At 48.2% G+C, this 17,044-nt stretch overlaps 1 protein-coding gene across 7 annotated transcripts in view; it reads left to right on the top strand.

Annotated features, from left to right (window-relative positions):
• Positions 1 to 17,044, top strand: part of GREB1L (GREB1 like retinoic acid receptor coactivator) — a 185,625-nt gene that overhangs the window by 145,845 nt on the left and 22,736 nt on the right. For all 7 annotated transcript variants that reach the window (XM_039912636.1, XM_039912638.1, XM_039912639.1 and 4 more), the window contains 4 exons: positions 2,772 to 2,964; positions 6,463 to 6,596; positions 8,385 to 8,724; positions 16,777 to 16,892. In XM_039912636.1, coding sequence (XP_039768570.1) covers positions 2,772 to 2,964; positions 6,463 to 6,596; positions 8,385 to 8,724; positions 16,777 to 16,892 — 783 coding nt within the window. The remainder of the gene's footprint in view (positions 1 to 2,771; positions 2,965 to 6,462; positions 6,597 to 8,384; positions 8,725 to 16,776; positions 16,893 to 17,044) is intronic.

The following is a 17,044-nucleotide window of genomic DNA, read 5'->3' as shown; positions in this document are numbered from 1 at the left end:
ATTAGTAATTAATAATTGTGGTGTTTGTTAAGCTCTTACTATATGCCAGGCACAGTACTAAATGCCGGGTTAGATACAAGATACTCAGCTTCCCGTATAGGGCTCACAGTCTTATTCCTCATTTTGCAGATGAGGTAACTGAAGCACAGAGAAGTTAAGTGACTTGTCCAAGATCACACAGCAGACAAGTGGCAAAGACAGGATTAGAAACCAGATCCTCTGACTCCCAACCCCGTGCTCTTTCCACCAGTCCATGCTGCTTCTCCACACTGCTTCATCTAGTTGCGGGCCCGGGATGAAAAGGTGGGAAGAGGGGGACAGAACTCTCACCCCGATCCTCCTCAGAGAAGAGAAAGAGAAGGACTTGTTCTGCTGGTGAGGGTGGGGTGGGGAGTTTAAGAGGAGAGAGAAGATGCAGCTAAGACCCAAAAGCCCCCTATGCTTTTGCTTTCTTTGTCTGCCATCTCTCTTTCCACCTCCTGGTCGGGGAACCTGGGTCAACTGGAATTTCTAGAGAGACTTTCCCAGGAAAAATTTCATTTGGATTATGAACCTCCATGTGGATCAGGGACTGTGTCCAAACTAATTACCTTGTATCTATCTCAGCTCTTAGTACAGTGTCTGGCACATAGTAAGTGCTTAACAAATGCCACAGTTATTATTATTACCATTATCATAATTATTTAGGGCTCAAATCTGCATAGGGCAAATCTACCATTTCATCAGTGGGGACCCATGGCATTGATTAAGCACTGCTATGCTACGTCCTGGGGTAGATTATCAGTTTAGAAACAGCCCCGATCCCACATGGGGCTCACAACCTAAGATGTAGGGAGAAGTGAGTAGTTAATCCTGATTTCACAGATGAGGAAACCGAGGCACAGGGAGGTTAAGCGAATTGTCCAAGCTCACGCAGCAATCCAGTGGCAGAGATGGGATTAGAACCCTCGTCTCCTGACTTCCAGTCCCAAATCCCACTAGGACACAGTCCTTCCTCTCGGAACCTTGGGTCCAACTTGATTTGCTTGGCTCCACCCCAGTGCTTAGTACAGTGTCTGGCAAATAGTAAGCGCTTAACAAACACCATCATTATTATTATTATTCCTTTCTCTCAGTCTCTGTCTCTGACATCTCAGGCTCTCTGTGTTCTCACCTTCCTTGCCTCTCTGGAGCTCTTAGCCAGAGTCCATTGTCCAGGATGGGTCAGTAACCCCAGGCCGTCTTCTCGGGACAAGTGACAGATCCATCCCCTCCACTGATGCTTAGCTTTCCAGGACTTATGTTTCTCCAGAGACTTTAAGGAATCATTTCATTAGTAAATACGTTAAAAAACGTGTTTATCAGTTCACCGGTCTATGTGTTAACACATTTGATCAAATTTGCCAATAGTTGAATTAATATATCCACCGGTAAAACCGAGTGAATTCATTTATAAATATGTTGATGAATGCATTAAATGCATTTATAGATATACTAAGCAACTCCCACCTAAATTTGTTAGTAGATTTATCAGTTAAATTTGTTGGCTCATTTAATGCAGCCAGGCTCGTTTAAGAATCTTCCCTACCCCGGTGGTGTCATCTGTACATTAACCCTCTACAAAGAGAGGGTTCCACTGTGGAGGGCAGACACGGAAAAGAGGGAACTCCTGTGGTAACATGAGACACTCGCTGTTTTTTTTTTAAATGGGATTTGTTAAGCTCTTACTATGTGCCAGGCACCGTTCTAAGCGCCGGGGTAGATAACAAGGTAATCAGGTTGGACACAGTCCATGTCCCACATGGGGCTCACAGTCTTAATCCCCATTTCACAGATGAGGTCACTGAGGACCAGAGAAGTGAGGCGACTTGCCCAAGGTCACACAACAAGCGAGTGGCAGAGCCAAGACTAAAACCCAGGTCCTTCTGACTTCCAGGCCCATGCTCTATCAATTAGGCAACGCTGTTTTCCCAGCCAGGAACCAGAGCTGCCAGAACCTGGAAGGTCCATGGTGTCCGTGGCCACTCTTGAGAAAGCCTTTCGGAGCCCAGCCTGGGTAGGCACAGCCAGTCCTGTGTTCTGGGAGTCAGGAGACCTGGATTCTAATTCCGGGGCTTCTAATCGTCTGCTTTGTGATCTTGGGCAAGGCACTTCACTTCTCTGGGCCTCAGATTCCTCAACTGTAAAATGGGGATTTCAAAACCTGCCCTTCCTTCCTTTTAGACTGCGAGTCCCATGTGGGACAAGGATTGCAACTGGTCAGTTGGTAGTGCATCTACCCCGGCGCTTAGCACAGTATCTCGCACATAGTAAGCATTTAACAAATATCATATTATTATTGAACCCCTAAAGCACAGGAGGAGGAGCTGGGATTGTTTTACGGAAGCTAAGAGTCCAAATGCCCAGAGCAATCCCCCGGCCAGAACAGCAGAAACAGCTATGCCGGGTTCTTGCTCCTAGCCAGGCTCAGAATCGAAACCACAGAATCAAAACCACTTCCAATGCCTGAGTGTTCCCTGCCCCACACTGGGCTCCCAAACTAAGCAAGATTTGCCTGCAAGGACTCAGCTGAAGGAACGCTGCAAAATGAGAATCTTCTGCAAGAGCCCAACCTGACGTGGCTTGTCCCTTCAAGTCAAATCTGGCTTCTTCTCCATTTGTACCTCAGTTGGTATATAGTGTCACGGAGCCTGACTGTGCCCGGCTCGGAGAACCAGGTCCTGCCTGAGCGTCCCCAGGTCTACATGGCCAGAATTCCGGGGGGATTGAAAGCTCCTACTCTCTTTCCACAGGGTCATCTCCGGCTCACTGTCGCACGGAGACCCGAGCCACGGGCTGGCTGACCGGGTCATTAACTGCAGAGAAGTCCTGGAAGCGTTCAACCTCCTGGTGCTCCAGGTCAGCTCCTTCCCGTATGCCCTGCAAACCCAACAGTCCAGAATCAGCTCCACCAATGAGGTGCACTGGATCCAGTTTGACAGCATGGTGAGCTTCTCTTCAGCTGGCCGGGACCTCATCGGTTCCTTCATTTATTCAGTCAGTCATATTTATTGAGCACTTTCTGTGTGCAAAGCAGTGTACCAAGTGCTTGGGAGAGTCATCGTCATCATCAAATGCCGTGGGGTCATTTCCGACCCATAGCGAGTCTACGGGCGTATTCATTCGTTCATTCAATCGTATCTATTTAGCGCTAATCATACTAAGCACTTGGAAAGTACAATTCGGCAACAGATAGTGACAATCCCTACCCAACAACAGGCTCACAGTCTAGAAGGGGAAGACGGACATGTGTTCTCCAGAACGTCCAATCTTCTGCCATATCTGTAGTCGTTGTCTATCCATAGAGTTTTCTTAGTTAAAAGAAATTCAGAAGTGGTTTACCATTGCCTTCTTCCATGCGGTAAAAACTCAAGTCTCTGCTGTTGTCTTTCATCGACATTTTGATCGCTTGATCGTCCGCCTTTGACTCTTTCCCATGCCGCTGATACCCAGAACAGGTGAATCGACTTTGGTGCTTAGACCCTTTCCATTAGAGAAGCAGCGTGGCTCAGTGGAAAGAGCACGGGCTTTGGAGTCAGAGATCATGGGTTCGAATACCGGCTCGGCCACTTGTCAGCTGTGTGAATTTGGGCAAGTTACTTAACTTCTCGGTGCCTCAGTTACCGCATCTGTAAAATGGGGATTAAGACTGTGAGCCCCACGTGGGACAACCTGATTCCCCTGTGTCTACCCCAGCGCTTAGAACAGTGCTCGGCACATAGTAAGCGCTTAACAAATACCAACATTATTATTATGGGCTGCCCCGACGAGAGAATCTCTCTCAGTGTCACAGCTACAAGCTTCGTTAGCGTACGCAGATTCTCCTGCCACGATAAGGCATTGATTCATGGAAGAAGCTTGGGAGAGTACAATATGACAAAAAACAGATACAGTCCTTGCCCACAGAGAGCTGACAGTCTAGAGGGGAAGAGAGACATTAATGTAAATAAATGTTACAGGTCTGTATATTGCTACGACTGGGATGGTGACAGCCCTAGCTAGGAGGAGATGTCTATTACTCTACGGCTCTCAACCAGTCAATCAACAGTTTTTATTGAGCTCACTGGGGCACTGAGCACTCTGAGCACTCTGATTAGTTCACAGCTAGCCCCAGGCAGCAGGACTGGCAGAGTGGTTGGGATATATGGAGCCTCCTCTGCCCCACGAAACTCTCTCACTCCTGCCAGTCAAAGTCAGCCAGTCAATCGTATTTAGCGAGCGCTTACTGTGTGCAGAGCGTCGCACTAAGCGTTGGGTAGAGTTTCCGATACAACAGACACATGAGCTTACGGTCCCCATCCACGATGAGCTTACAGTCTACAGTCTGAAGTCCTGCCTCCAGAGAAGCGGAGGTGAAGCCAAATGGCCCTGAGAGGAGGCCCTCCCTTGAGCCTGCTTTCCTGTTATCCACTGCGGGACACTGACCTAAATTCCCAGGGTCAAGGAAGAAGAAGGGGCGACCAATCACCCTCGGCCTCTCATCCGCCCACGAGGCCAACCCTGCCACCAGAAACTCATCAAAACATCCACACCCTCAGCTTCACAGAGACACACACATACACACTTCACACAGCCAGCTCTGCCACTTGTCTGCTGTGTGACCTCGAGCAAGTCACTTCACTTCTCTGTGCTTCAGTCTCCTCATATGTAAATTAGGGATTGAGACTGTGGGTTAGGGACCGTGTCCAACCTGATTTGCTTGTATCCACCCAAACAGCACCATGCCTGGCACATAGTAAGTGCTTAACAAATACTATTTGTTATTATTATTATTATTATTATTGACTTGCGTCCAGTGAATATATGTGGAGAATGTCCAGTACTGAGTTGATTCTCTTCTTGCTCAACTATCTGGGGGCACGCATACTCTGTAGCCTCACAAATTCATTTTATGTGTATCTCTGCCATCATCCACTGCAATCATACACATGTACCCACAAGTTTTCCTATATAGCTGTTAGGAGAAAATCCCCACTCCTCATGGTCTTCTCCTGTTACATCCCCTCCCATCCACGGTAACCCAAAGACCTTATGGCACATTTTTAGCAAGGACAGGCTTTTCTTCCTGCAACCCCAACTTCAAGTACCCTCCTCAAAGGGCCTCCTCTGCAGACCTAATGGGAGCCGGCTAAGAGGTTTGATGCAGGTTGAATGATTTCATTAATTCTATGTGCCCCTTCCATGCAGTTTTTTTCCAAATTTCTCCCCTCTTCCCAGACTAGGTGTGAAGAGGGAGGTAGTTTGAAAGGTGAGCAGACACGTTTCCCTTCCGACCCGACTCCCCAACTCATTAATCTTTGTCCTCATTGTGGGGCCCAAGTCACACAGCCTCAACCATTTTCAGTTAGGTGGTCGTTCCCCCACATCATCAGTCCTTTCCCACAGCAGCTGACCGTCCTGCTCTTGTTCCATTTTGCAAGCCTGGCCTTCCGCCTTCGATTCTATAACCCCAGCAGCCTATAGCACTGGTTTCTTTCCGCTCCCCCGACCCATTACCCGCAGTAACAACAAACACACACACAAACACACACATCTGTAAACGTTCTCATTCCGGGAGTCGCATACACAAACACACACATTCGGACATCAAGTGGGGTTTAGGCTCAGAGGGATGCACATTTAGAGACACAGAGACACACGTGTGCACACATGCACACACATTCATACACAAACACACATACAGGCAAGAAGCAGCTAAAAGAGTAGAGCAGCAGAAAGACCACTAAGAGAAAATCCGAAAGAAGGAAAGAAAATGGAAAGGATGAGAATCTAAGGTTATTGATTTGAGAGCATGGAGATGAATGGGTATTTCTGTTAGTCGATAAGACAACTGTTTTTAACTTTAATGTCACCCAAAAAGAGGAAAAGGAAGGGACTGTCAGCAGTGAGCATCTGTTTTATCAGTCGACTTGCTCACTTGAACAAAATGTCCCAGTGAGAAGGGCCATCTTTGAGCTCAGAGGGCAGTTATAATGAAAAGTCAGTCAGTCAGTCTGTTGTATTTATTGAGCGCTTACTGTGTGCAGAGCACTGTACTAAGTGGTTGGGAGAGTATAATACACAATAAACAGATACATTCCCTGCCCACAGTGAGCTTACAGTCTAGAGAGGGAGAAGGAAAAGGAAATATTCAACAGGGCAACAGTAGTGTGCAGAAATCTATACTCTGTCACCTGCTCTTCCAGACATTTGAATTATTTTATCAGCCGGATGGTCCCATCAGAACTTCCCAAACCATTCTGGTTCATTAGAGAGAGAGTGAGAGAGAGAAGAAAGAAAGAAAAAGAAAAAGGACAAATGTCACTCTGCACCACATAGGGAGGAACCCTTGTGCAGGGGGCTAGCAAGATGCCAAAATCAGGCAGAAGCAGGTGATGCTCTGTCTCCTGAAACTGAGATAAATGGATTCCAGCAGTGACTGTGTTTCTGTTCTGTTTGGAACAGGAGGAGATGGGCAGCGAGGAGAAGCTGTACTTCGGTCTAAATGAGTATAGCAAGTCTCTGCAGTGGGGGATCACGAGCCCGCTCCTGCGATGCGATGAGACGTTTGAGAAGATGGTGAACACCCTGTTGGAGAGGTAAATGCTATGGCGACTTTAGGCCTGATTCACTCGTCTCCCAGCCTGGGCTCTGTTGGCTGGGGGTGCCAGGGAGAGGAGTGAACGTAATGGTCATGGTTGTTATTGTTGTGGGTGGTGGTGATGCGTTATCAATAATTATAGTAAGCACTTGCTGTGGGCCAAGCACTGGGAGAGGACCGTCAATCGCATTTATTGAGCGCTTACTGTGTGCAGAGCACTGGACTAAGCGCTTGGGAGAGGACAACCCAACGATATAACAGACACATTCCCTGCTCACAACGAGCTCACAGTCTAGAGGGGGAGACACGCATTAATAGAAATAAATAAATTACGGACCTGGACGTAATTGCTGTGGGGCTGGGCGTGGGGGTGGTGAATAAAGAAAGCGAGTCAGGGTAACACAAAAGGGAGTGGGAAAAGAGGAAATGAGGGCTTAGCCAGGGAAGGCCTCTTGGAAGGCATGTGCCTTCAGTAAGGCTTTGAAGTCAATAAATCAGATTTAGACCTGGTCTCTGTCCTACAAAGGGTTCACCATGTGACAGAAGCAGACTCAATTAAACGGCAAGAATTGATTACGAACAACATCAATTTACCAATAATATTAGGTTATCAACAACAAAGGGAGGTAATGGAAAATGTTTAAATCCAAACTCGTGTCTTTAAAAGCTCCTCATCCCTCCCAGGCCTCAGGCTTCGGTCGGCTTCTGTCCAGCCGGCCCAGCTCTGGAGAGGTCGGGGGCTCAGGCTGAGCCGGCAAGGAGGGTCAGTCGGTCAGTCATATTTACTGAGTGCTGTCTGTGGGAGGAACACCGTAGTAAGTGTTTGGGAGAGTACAAGGGTGGAGACAGCCTTGCTCTTGCGGGACTCCAATGGGCCTTAAACCTCCCAATCTTCCTCCCATGTTCGGTTCCCCACGGTGGAATCCTGCCACACTGGGATAGATTGTATTGGGAAATGAGAATTCGGGTCCTAAAAGAGAGCGGGCAAAACAGCAGTGGAAATCGGGGCCGCTTCCCATCTTTAGCTTCAACGCTGGCCTTATAACTTTTATGCATTAACTGTCTGGAGAGGGTGGGCTCGTAACTCCCGCAAAGGCCCCGGGAACTGCCACCCATCAGGGAAGGGCAAGACGGAAAGAAGCGAGAGCCTGTGTCCCCCTTGCCGCGGGTTCCAGGAGCCCAGGATGCCAGGCAAGGAGATTCCCATCCCCCAACATGACTGATTTGAGCTTCCCATAGGCAGATGGGCCTGAAGGAGTAAGCGGGAGGGCTCACCTAGTAGTGGGGGCAAAATGGCCTTAGAGACCTGGATCTTTAACGTCCAGTTTTATCGCGATTCCGCAGGGCTCTCCGGGGCTCTCGGAGTTGATTCCGCGGCCCATGTCCGCTTCCGGATGGGCATCTGCTCTTGAGTACACATCCGAACGGTGGGGCAGGACAGGGCCCTCTCCTCAGCAAGTTACCATAGAGGAATGGAGTCTCTCAAGTCCTCCAGTCTGGCACACCCTCACCAGTGATCTATCGCCCACCCGCCCAAAGGATTAAGCCCTTCCAGACTCTCCCAGGGGTGGTGGGTGGGGTGCCAAGGAGGATGTCAGAGCGGGGGTGCTCCCAGCCTCTCTGCCGGGGGCAAGGGCAGAGGTGGAGGGTCCTAGGCGGGACTAGAAGGGAGACCTCAGACCGGCCCAATCCCATGGGTTTGATTTCATCCCACCCCTCAGACCCCGCTCTGTCTCACTGGTGGCGCTGCTTGCTGATTAACACTGTTGCCCGTGTTCTCTTGAAGGTACCCCAGGCTACACAGTATGGTGATTCGCTGCTACCTTCTTATCCAACAGTATTCCGAAGCCTTGATGGCCCTCACCACCATGGCCTCCCTCCGCGACCACAGCACCCCGGAGACGCTCAGCATCATGGACGACCTCATCAGCTCACCGGGAAAGGACAAAAGTGGACGGGGACACATGCTCATCATCAGGGTCCCCTCGGTGCAGCTGGCGATGCTGGCCAAGGAGAGGCTCCAGGAAGTGCGCGATAAACTGGGCCTGCAGTATCGCTTTGAAATCATCCTCGGGAACCCGGCTTCCGAGCTCAGTGTTGCCAGCCACTTTGTGGCCCGACTTAAGGTGGGCAGCAGCCAGGCGCCCCGCCGGGCGGGCTCCGTGGGCATTGGGTGGGAGCCCATCGCTCACGTTGCCTGGACTTGAGCAAGATGGAGGGTGGGTGGGCGTTCTCGATCCCCGGGGGCCATTTTCAGCTGACGAAGTTGCATTGCCCAGGGCCCTGCCTCTGAGTCTCCTCAAGGTCCTCATCCTGCAGGAGATTAGCTCAGCTCCTTCTCTGGCCGGAGGATGCTAGAGCCCTAGAGCCAAGTTTTCTCAGCTCTGGAGTGTCTCTGTTTCTGAACTCTGTGAGTCAAGGGAAGCAGTGGGGATTGTGTGGGAGAAGGACCTAAGCCAAATGGTTGCCTGGCAGAGCCCAATCCTGCCTCCATTGTTAAACTGAAGCAGATCAGGCTACATGAGGCCATGATGGAGAAAAACTATCTTGCCAAGCTCCTGATTCTCCTTTTCTTCCTGAGGTTTTTTTTATGGTATTTGTTAAGCACTCACTACGTGCCAAGCACTGCTATAAGCTCTGGGAACTCTTTTAAGTGCTGAGTAAATGGGCTTTCTGGTGCCGAGATCCTCTCAGACTGTGGTACCCCTAGATTCCATCTGAACCCACGGTAAACTAACTGTAGGCCATAGGCCAATGGACATTGGAAGTACTTAGTTAAGGCTGGATGGTGGTGTTTGGCTGGATTTAGGGGAGACAAAGGAAGAGGAAGGAATGCGAATCAAATCAAGCGAAAACCAGACCACATGTGCGGTCTATCAATCAATCGATCGATCGTTTTTATTGAGTTCTTACTGTGTGCAGAGCACCGTGCTAAACACTTGGAAGAGGACAGTATAACAGAGTCGGGAGACACGTTCCCTGCCCACAGCGAGCTTACAGTCTAGAGGTGGAGCTACGTTAAAATAAATGAATAAATAAATTATGGGTGTTTACAGAAGTGCCGTGAGGCTGAGGGAGGGGTGAATAATGGGTGCAAATCCAGGTACAAGGGTGATGCGGAAGAGAATAGAAGAGGAAATGAAGATTTGGTCAGGGAAGGTCTCTTGGAGAGGTGCTTTTGATAAGGTTTTGAAGGAGGGAAGAGATGATCTTCTGTCCTATATGAAGAGGGAGAACATTATAGGCCAGAGGTGGAACGTGGGCAATAGGTTGGTGGTGACATAGACGAGATCAAGGTACCTTGAGTAGGTTGGCGTTAGAGGAGCAAAGTGTGAGGGCTGGGTTGTAGTAGGAAAGCAACGAGGTATTAAGGATTCAGTTTGGTTACTGGATGGCAGTAAGAAGCCCTTTGCAAAACCTCCTGCTAAATTATTCTCCTTACACGCATGTAGAAAATGTGGTCTATCCCGCCAACATCGTATTCATTCTTAGTCCAGACCACCAAGGCATTCATCCTAACTCCTGCTGCACTATGATTTAAAACCCAGAAATAGCCATTTTAAAGCTTTGGGGAATTACTGTAAAATCCTAATGTAGCCAATTCAAACTGAGAGAAACTTTTTCAATGAGGTTGACCAGCATCGTGGTCAAATATTGGCCTACAAGAGAGTGACCCATCGGAAGGGCCACTGTGCTCGAACACCCCAAGTCTATACTGTTTTCTTTTGACTTTTATGACAATAGAAGATTTTTTTTAATGCTCATTCCATATAATTGACAGCATCCATTCCTTAGATAAAATTAAATCTGAAAACAACTTTTTAAATTCCTTTCTCTGTCTCTGACTTCTGTGCCAGACCCTCTGGTTTTTTTACCTCAAAGTGACCACTTGTGAGTGGCATTTTACCATTTCTGTGAGTGACGGGTCCGGGGAAAGAGGCCAATTTTTCTTACCTCCAGAAAGGAGAGCAGGGTTTCAGCCTGGGCCTTTCATTTAGAAACTCCTAGAAGCCGCAACTAGAGTGTCCGCAACAGCCAGGCCCTTCCCCGAGCCAAGGCATCGGCCTTTAAAGGCACCCTGAGATACCTCCAGCCTTCTATACTGTGTCAAGAATGCTCCCTGATAAAAACCCCCAAAACCTGAGATTGCCAGATAAATTGCTGCCACCAACCTACGCCTTTAAGATTTAGCCCCATGAGTTCCTCTATAGAGTCTTGCACCGAGTGAAACTGATAACTGATGTTGGGAGAGCTTCCCACGTCTCACACCCCCTCCACCCCCTCACCATATCACACCCCAAGTCATATCGGTGTCTCCAAATTAGCACATCCCCCAAATATTCAGATGCCCGCTAGAGATAGGAAAGGCATTGTTTTAATAACCATGCATTTATTACTATTTACCAAGCGCTTTGCTACGCACTGGAGTGGATACGGTATAATCAACTGTGTCCCATACAAAGAGGAAAAGCATTGGCTTAATAATGATGGTATTTATTACTGTGTATCAACCACTTTGCTACACGCTGGAGTGGTTACAAGATAATCATATCAGATTCAGCTGTGTTCTATACAGAATTCCCAATCTAAGAGGCCGGACTGTGAGAGACTTTCTGCAGCCTTCCTTAGCTACGGAAAGGCATTTTGCCCTTAGATGTTCAACAGCCATTGGAATTATATGAGTTTCGGAAGGTAGGAACCAGTATTAGTACTGAACAAAAGAAACCCGGAGCAAAACACAAACTGTCCTTAATCAACAATAGCTCCTTCACTTAAGCCGCCACCTCAAAATACTCCTAAAATCCTCTTAGCTGTTTTCCATAGGTTACATGCCACGAGGACCCCTGTCTTCAGCTCCAAGAGGTATGATTGACCATAATTCAAGTTTTGACCATAATTCAAGTTCAAAGATAGAGAGCAAAAGAGACTTTCATGCTGTCCCTAGGGGAGATTGAAATCTTTCTTGGCTTCGCTTTCTTTCCCAATTCCTCTCTTTTGTATTGGCTAAACTCCACCTGACATCTTGGGTGAATAACCCCTCCCTGTGACTGGCAAGGTTGTAAAATCCTTCCAGTGAAGACAGAAGGAGAAAGGTTTACCTCACGGTGGCCAAAGAAGCTTGCCAGGCCGTCTCTGAGCGTAGCTTCACCCAACCTCTCTCTTCTCCTCAGGTTTGGATTGTGATGATAGATTACGGATCGACCAAGTCTGGCCTGATGTGTCACAGTTTCGGAAACCATCTTTGCACTCCTGGGGCAAATTATTTTATGGGAACTTCTTTGATTTGATTCCCACGATGCCTCCAACTAGGAGTTATTAAAATGCCACTGTCCCTCTTGTTTGACGTCCTAGGGCTGTATTTCCACCCTTCTTCCCTCCCTGACTGCCTTTTCCTACCACTCACTCTGCAGCGGTTCCTTCCTCTCTGCCTTGCAACAGGCTCACATCTCCCCTATTTTAAAAAACAACATGTTTTGACCTCCCGGCATTCTCCAGCTCTCACCCCATCTCCCTCCTCCAGTTCCTGTCCAAACTCAAGATGGAGTTCTTTTTCCCTCACTGCCTCCCATTCTCTGACTTCCAACTCCTCTCTTGTCCCCGGCAATCTGGTTTCTCACCCCGTCATTCCACTGAGACCATACTCTCCAAGGTCACCAGTGACCCCCTCTTTGCCAAATCACTGTCAATCAATCAATCAATGGTATTTATTGAGCACTTACTGTGTGCAGAGCCCTGGACTAAGGGCTTGGGAGAGTACAATATGACCGAGATAATAATAATGATGGCATTTGTTAAGCGCTTACTATGTGCAAAGCACTGTTTTAAGTGCTAAGTGCACCTGTTCTCTACCCACGAGGAGCTTACAGTCTAGAGGGGAGACAGACATTAATATAAATAAATAACTTACAGTATGTAATTTAAAGATATGTATGCAAGTGCTGTGGGGTTATAGGTGGGGCAAATATCAAATGCCCAAAGGCCACAGATCCAAGTGCATGGATAATGCAGAAGGGACAGGGAGCCGGGGAAAAGGGGGTCTAATTGGGGAAAACCTCTTGGAGGAGATGTGACCTCAAAAATGCTTTAAAAGTGGAGAGTCTGGCGTTTATGGAGGGGGAGGGAGTTCCCAGTTAGGGAGAAGACATGGGAAAGGGGTCGGCAGCAAGACAGATGAGATTGGGAAACATTGAGTAATGGGGGTAAAGGCAGTTACAGGAATTGACATTAATTCTCCTTGAACTCTCAGCTACCTTACGCTGGGCAGCATTGTGACCTAGTGACAAGATCACAGGCCTTAGAGTCAGAGGAGCTGGGTTCTAATTCCAGCTCCTCATCGCTGCATGACGTTGGGCAAGTCACTTAACTCTTCTGGGCCTCAGTCTCCTCCTCCATCAAATGGGGAGTAAATCCTACTCCCTTCTACTTTGACTGTGAGCCCCATGTGGACAGGGACTGGGTCCAACCTGATTATCTTGTGTTCACCCCAGCACTTGGCACACAGTAAGTGCTTTACAAATTCCACCATTATTACTGTAATTGACTTGGTGGACTTCTCCCTCCTCCTGGTAACGCTAGCAAATCCTGGCTCTCCTGCTTCTCTTCTAGCCTCGTGGCTGCTCTTTCTCATTCTCTTTCCCTGACTCCTCTTCCACCTCTCACTCCCTAACTTTGGGTGTCCCCTCCCAAGGCTCTGTTCTGACTCCCCCTACCCGTCTCACTGCAGTGTGACTCAGTGGAAAGAGCACGGGCTTGGGAGTCAGAGGTGGTGGGTTCTAATCCCGGCCCCGCCGCTTGTCAGCTGTGTGACATTGGGCAAGTCACTTAACTTCTCTGTGCCTCACTTACCTCATCTGTAAATGGGGATTAAGGCTGTGAGCCCCACGTGGGACAACCTGATCACCTTGTATCCCCCCCAGTGCTTAGAACAGTGCTTTGCACATAGTAGGTGCTTAACAAATACCATCATTATTATTCACTTCCTTGGGCTTCAGCTACCCTCACTAAATGGCTGACTCCCAAATCTATCTTGCTTGCCCCAACCTCACCCACCCCCGTCAGCGGGTTTCTCTTGCCTGCGGGACTACTCCATGTGAGTGCTCCACTGGCACCTGAGGCTCAGTCAGTCAGAAACTGAACTTCCCGTCTTCCCTCCGCTTCTCCACCTAGCTTCCCTGTCCTAGCTCACAGCGACAACATCATCTCTGTCTCTCAAGCCCATACTTTGGCATTTTCTTTTACTTCATGCTCTCTTTCAGCCCTCACATTTAGTGTGTTGCTAAATTGTGTCCATTTTTCCTGATAATTGATAATAATTATGGTATTTATTACGCTCTTTCTATGTACCAAGTACTGTTCTAAGAGCTGGGGCAGATACAAGATAATCAGATTGGACACGGGCCCTTTCCCACATGAGGCTCAGGGATTGGTCCAGATTCGTTCCTTCCTGCCCTTCTAAATGATCACTACCGTATCAGCCTCCTCACTAGTCTCCCTGCCTCAAGCCTCTCCCCTCTTCTATCTGTATTACATTCCGCTGCTCCTATCGTCTTTATTTTTTAAAAGATGATACTTGTGAAGCATTTACTACGTGCTAGGCACTGTACTAAACCCTGGGATAGATAAAAGATAATCAGGTTGGACACAGTCCATGTCTCACATGGGGCTCACAATCCTAGTCTCCATTTTGCAGACAAGCGAGCTGAGGCACAGAGAAGTTAAGTGACTCACCCAATGTCGCACACCAGTCAAGGGTCAGAGACAGGATTAGAACCCAGGTCCTTTGACTCCCAGGTCCATGCTCTTTCCACTAAGCCATATTGCTTCTCTACCTCACTAAGCACACATTTCTCCACTCCTCAAAATCCTTCGGTAGTTACTTGTACGAATCAATCAATCAATCAATCAATCAGTGGTATCTGTTGAGCACTTACGTGGAGCAAAACGCTGTACTAATCATTTGGGGATGTACAATATAGTAGAGTTGGTAGATACCATCCCTGTCCACAAGGACCTAAGGAGCTTAGGAGTCTAGAGAGAAAGGAAGACGTTGACATAAATTACAGAAAGGGGAAATAGTAGAGATTAGGGAAATGTATTTGTGGGCAGCGAACATGTCTACCAATTCGATTGTGTTGTACTCTCCCAACCTCTTAGTACAGTGCTCTGACTCAGCAAGAGCTAAATAAATAACATTGAAGATGATGCTGATGGTAATGATGATAATATGGAGAAGCAGCATGACCTAAAGAGCATAGGCCTGGGAGTCAGAAGACTTGGGTTCTAATCCTGACTTTTCCACTTGTCTGCTACAAGACCTTGGGTAAGTCATTTAACTTCTCTAGGCCTCAGTTTCCTTCAGCACCTGTCTTCCTTCCTACTTAAACTGGAAGCCCCATGTCAAACGTGGACTGCATCTGACTGATTATCTTGTATTATATTATTATATTGTTGGTATTTGTTAAGCGCTTACTATGTGCCGAGCACTGTTCTAAGCGCTGGGGTAGACATAGGGGAATCAGGTTGTCCCACGTGGGGCTCACAGTCTTAATCCCCATTTTACAGATGAGGGAACTGAGGCGCAGAGAAGTGAAGTGACTTGGCCACAGTCACACAGCCGACAGGTGGCAGAGCTGGGATTCGAACTCATGAGCCCTGACTCCAAAGCCCGTGCTCTTTCCACTGAGCCACGCTGCTTGTATTAACCTCAGTGCTTAGCAGAGTGCTTGGCACCCATTAAGTGCTTAATAAATACCATAATTCTCCTTCTTATTACTAGATGTGTATAAGTGCCTTGGGGCAGAGGGTGAGGTGAATACTAGGTGCTTAAGGGCTACAGATCCGAGTGCATAGGTGCCACAGAGAAGAGAGTGGGTAGGAGAAATGAGGACTCTGTCAGGCAAGGCCTCTTGAAGGAAATGTGAGTTTAGAAGGGCTTTGAAGGTGAGGGGAGTGGTGGTCTATCACATAGGAAAGGAGAGGGAGTTCCAGGCCTTAGAGAGGACTTGGGCAAGGGGTAAATGATGGGATAGATGAGATCGAGGTACAGAGAGAGAGGTTGGTGTTAGAGGAGCAAAGCGTTTAGGTTGGATTATAGCAGGAGATTAGAGAGGTAAGATAGGAAGGGAGAGCTGACTGAGTGTCTTGAAGCCGACGGTAAGGAGTTTCTGTTTGAGGCGGAAGTGGATTGGCAACCTTAGGAAGTGTTTGAGGAGTGGGGAGATGTAGACCAAACATAGTTCTAGAAAAATGATCCGGGCAGCAAGGTGAAGTGTGGACTGGGGAGAGCAGAGACAGGAGATAGGGTGAGATGTGACAAGTGCTTGAATTGGATAGGTAGGAGTTTGGATGAAGAGGAAAAGTGAGCAGATTCTAGGGATGTTTTGAAGGTAAAACTGACAACATTTGTGACAGAATGAATACGTAGGTTGAATGAAAGAGATGAGTCTCATATAATGCCAAGATTATGGACCTGTGAGATGGGGGAGGTGGTGGTGTTGTCTACAGTGTTGAGAAACTCATGGGGAGTATAGAGTCTGGGTAGGAAGATGAGTAGTTCCCCATCTTCAAAGTCATTCTGAAATCCTACCTTCTCCAGGAAGCTTTCCCCCGTTGATTTTTCTTCTCCGCTGGTCACGTCTTCCCAACCGTCATCTCAGCATTTCTTCACGTCCAACTACGTTGTTTACTATTTAAACTCCTCTTCCCATCTGTCTCCCCAGTTAAAGTGTAAGCTCCTTGTTGTGAGGGATCATGTCTTCTACCTCTATTGTACTCTCCCAGGTGCTTAGTACAGTGCTCTGCACACAATAGAAATAGGATTTATTGAACACTCACCGGGTACTGTGCATTGCGATTACACGTGGAAAATTCAAAACAGAGAAGAGACATTTCTCCTGTCCTCCAGGAACTTAGGTTCTAATAGAAAGAGCTTACGATCCGACAATAGGCGGTCAGTGAATATGATTGATTAATTGATTGGTTTCAGGACCACTGTTTACTGCAGGAACGAGGAAGATGGTTTAGATGAAAGCCACAAGCGGCTTCCTGAATCTTCCGCTTTCCGGTCCCTCCGTCCTCACCACAGCCGAAGGCTTCTGGAGTCCGATCTGCCCAGATCCTCGGGGAAGGGGGAGTGTTAAGCTGACTTTCCGTTTGATCCACCGTGTCCTTCCTTGCAGACCTGGAGGGGAAATGAGCAGGAGGAATGGCTCCCTCGGACCTACCAGGACCTGGAAGGTCTACCTTGTATTGTCATACTGACGGGCAAGGATCCCCTTGGCGAAACCTTCCCCAGGTACGGTCTGAATCCCTGCCGTTCCCCAGCCGCAGAGCCCCGCGTCCAGGTGAACGGGCAAGGCTGGCGTCCCGTGGCTTATCGCCGGGGCGTCTAATGGGGCAGCTGTCTAAGCAATGGCCTCTCGAGCCTCCTGCAAGCCCAGCTGCTTA

Source organism: Ornithorhynchus anatinus, chromosome 7 (genome assembly GCF_004115215.2).
Source record: "Ornithorhynchus anatinus isolate Pmale09 chromosome 7, mOrnAna1.pri.v4, whole genome shotgun sequence".
Taxonomy (NCBI): Eukaryota; Metazoa; Chordata; class Mammalia; order Monotremata; family Ornithorhynchidae; genus Ornithorhynchus; species Ornithorhynchus anatinus.
Note: the sequence above shows the minus strand (reverse complement) of the source record. Positions and strands in the feature narration are given on the sequence as shown.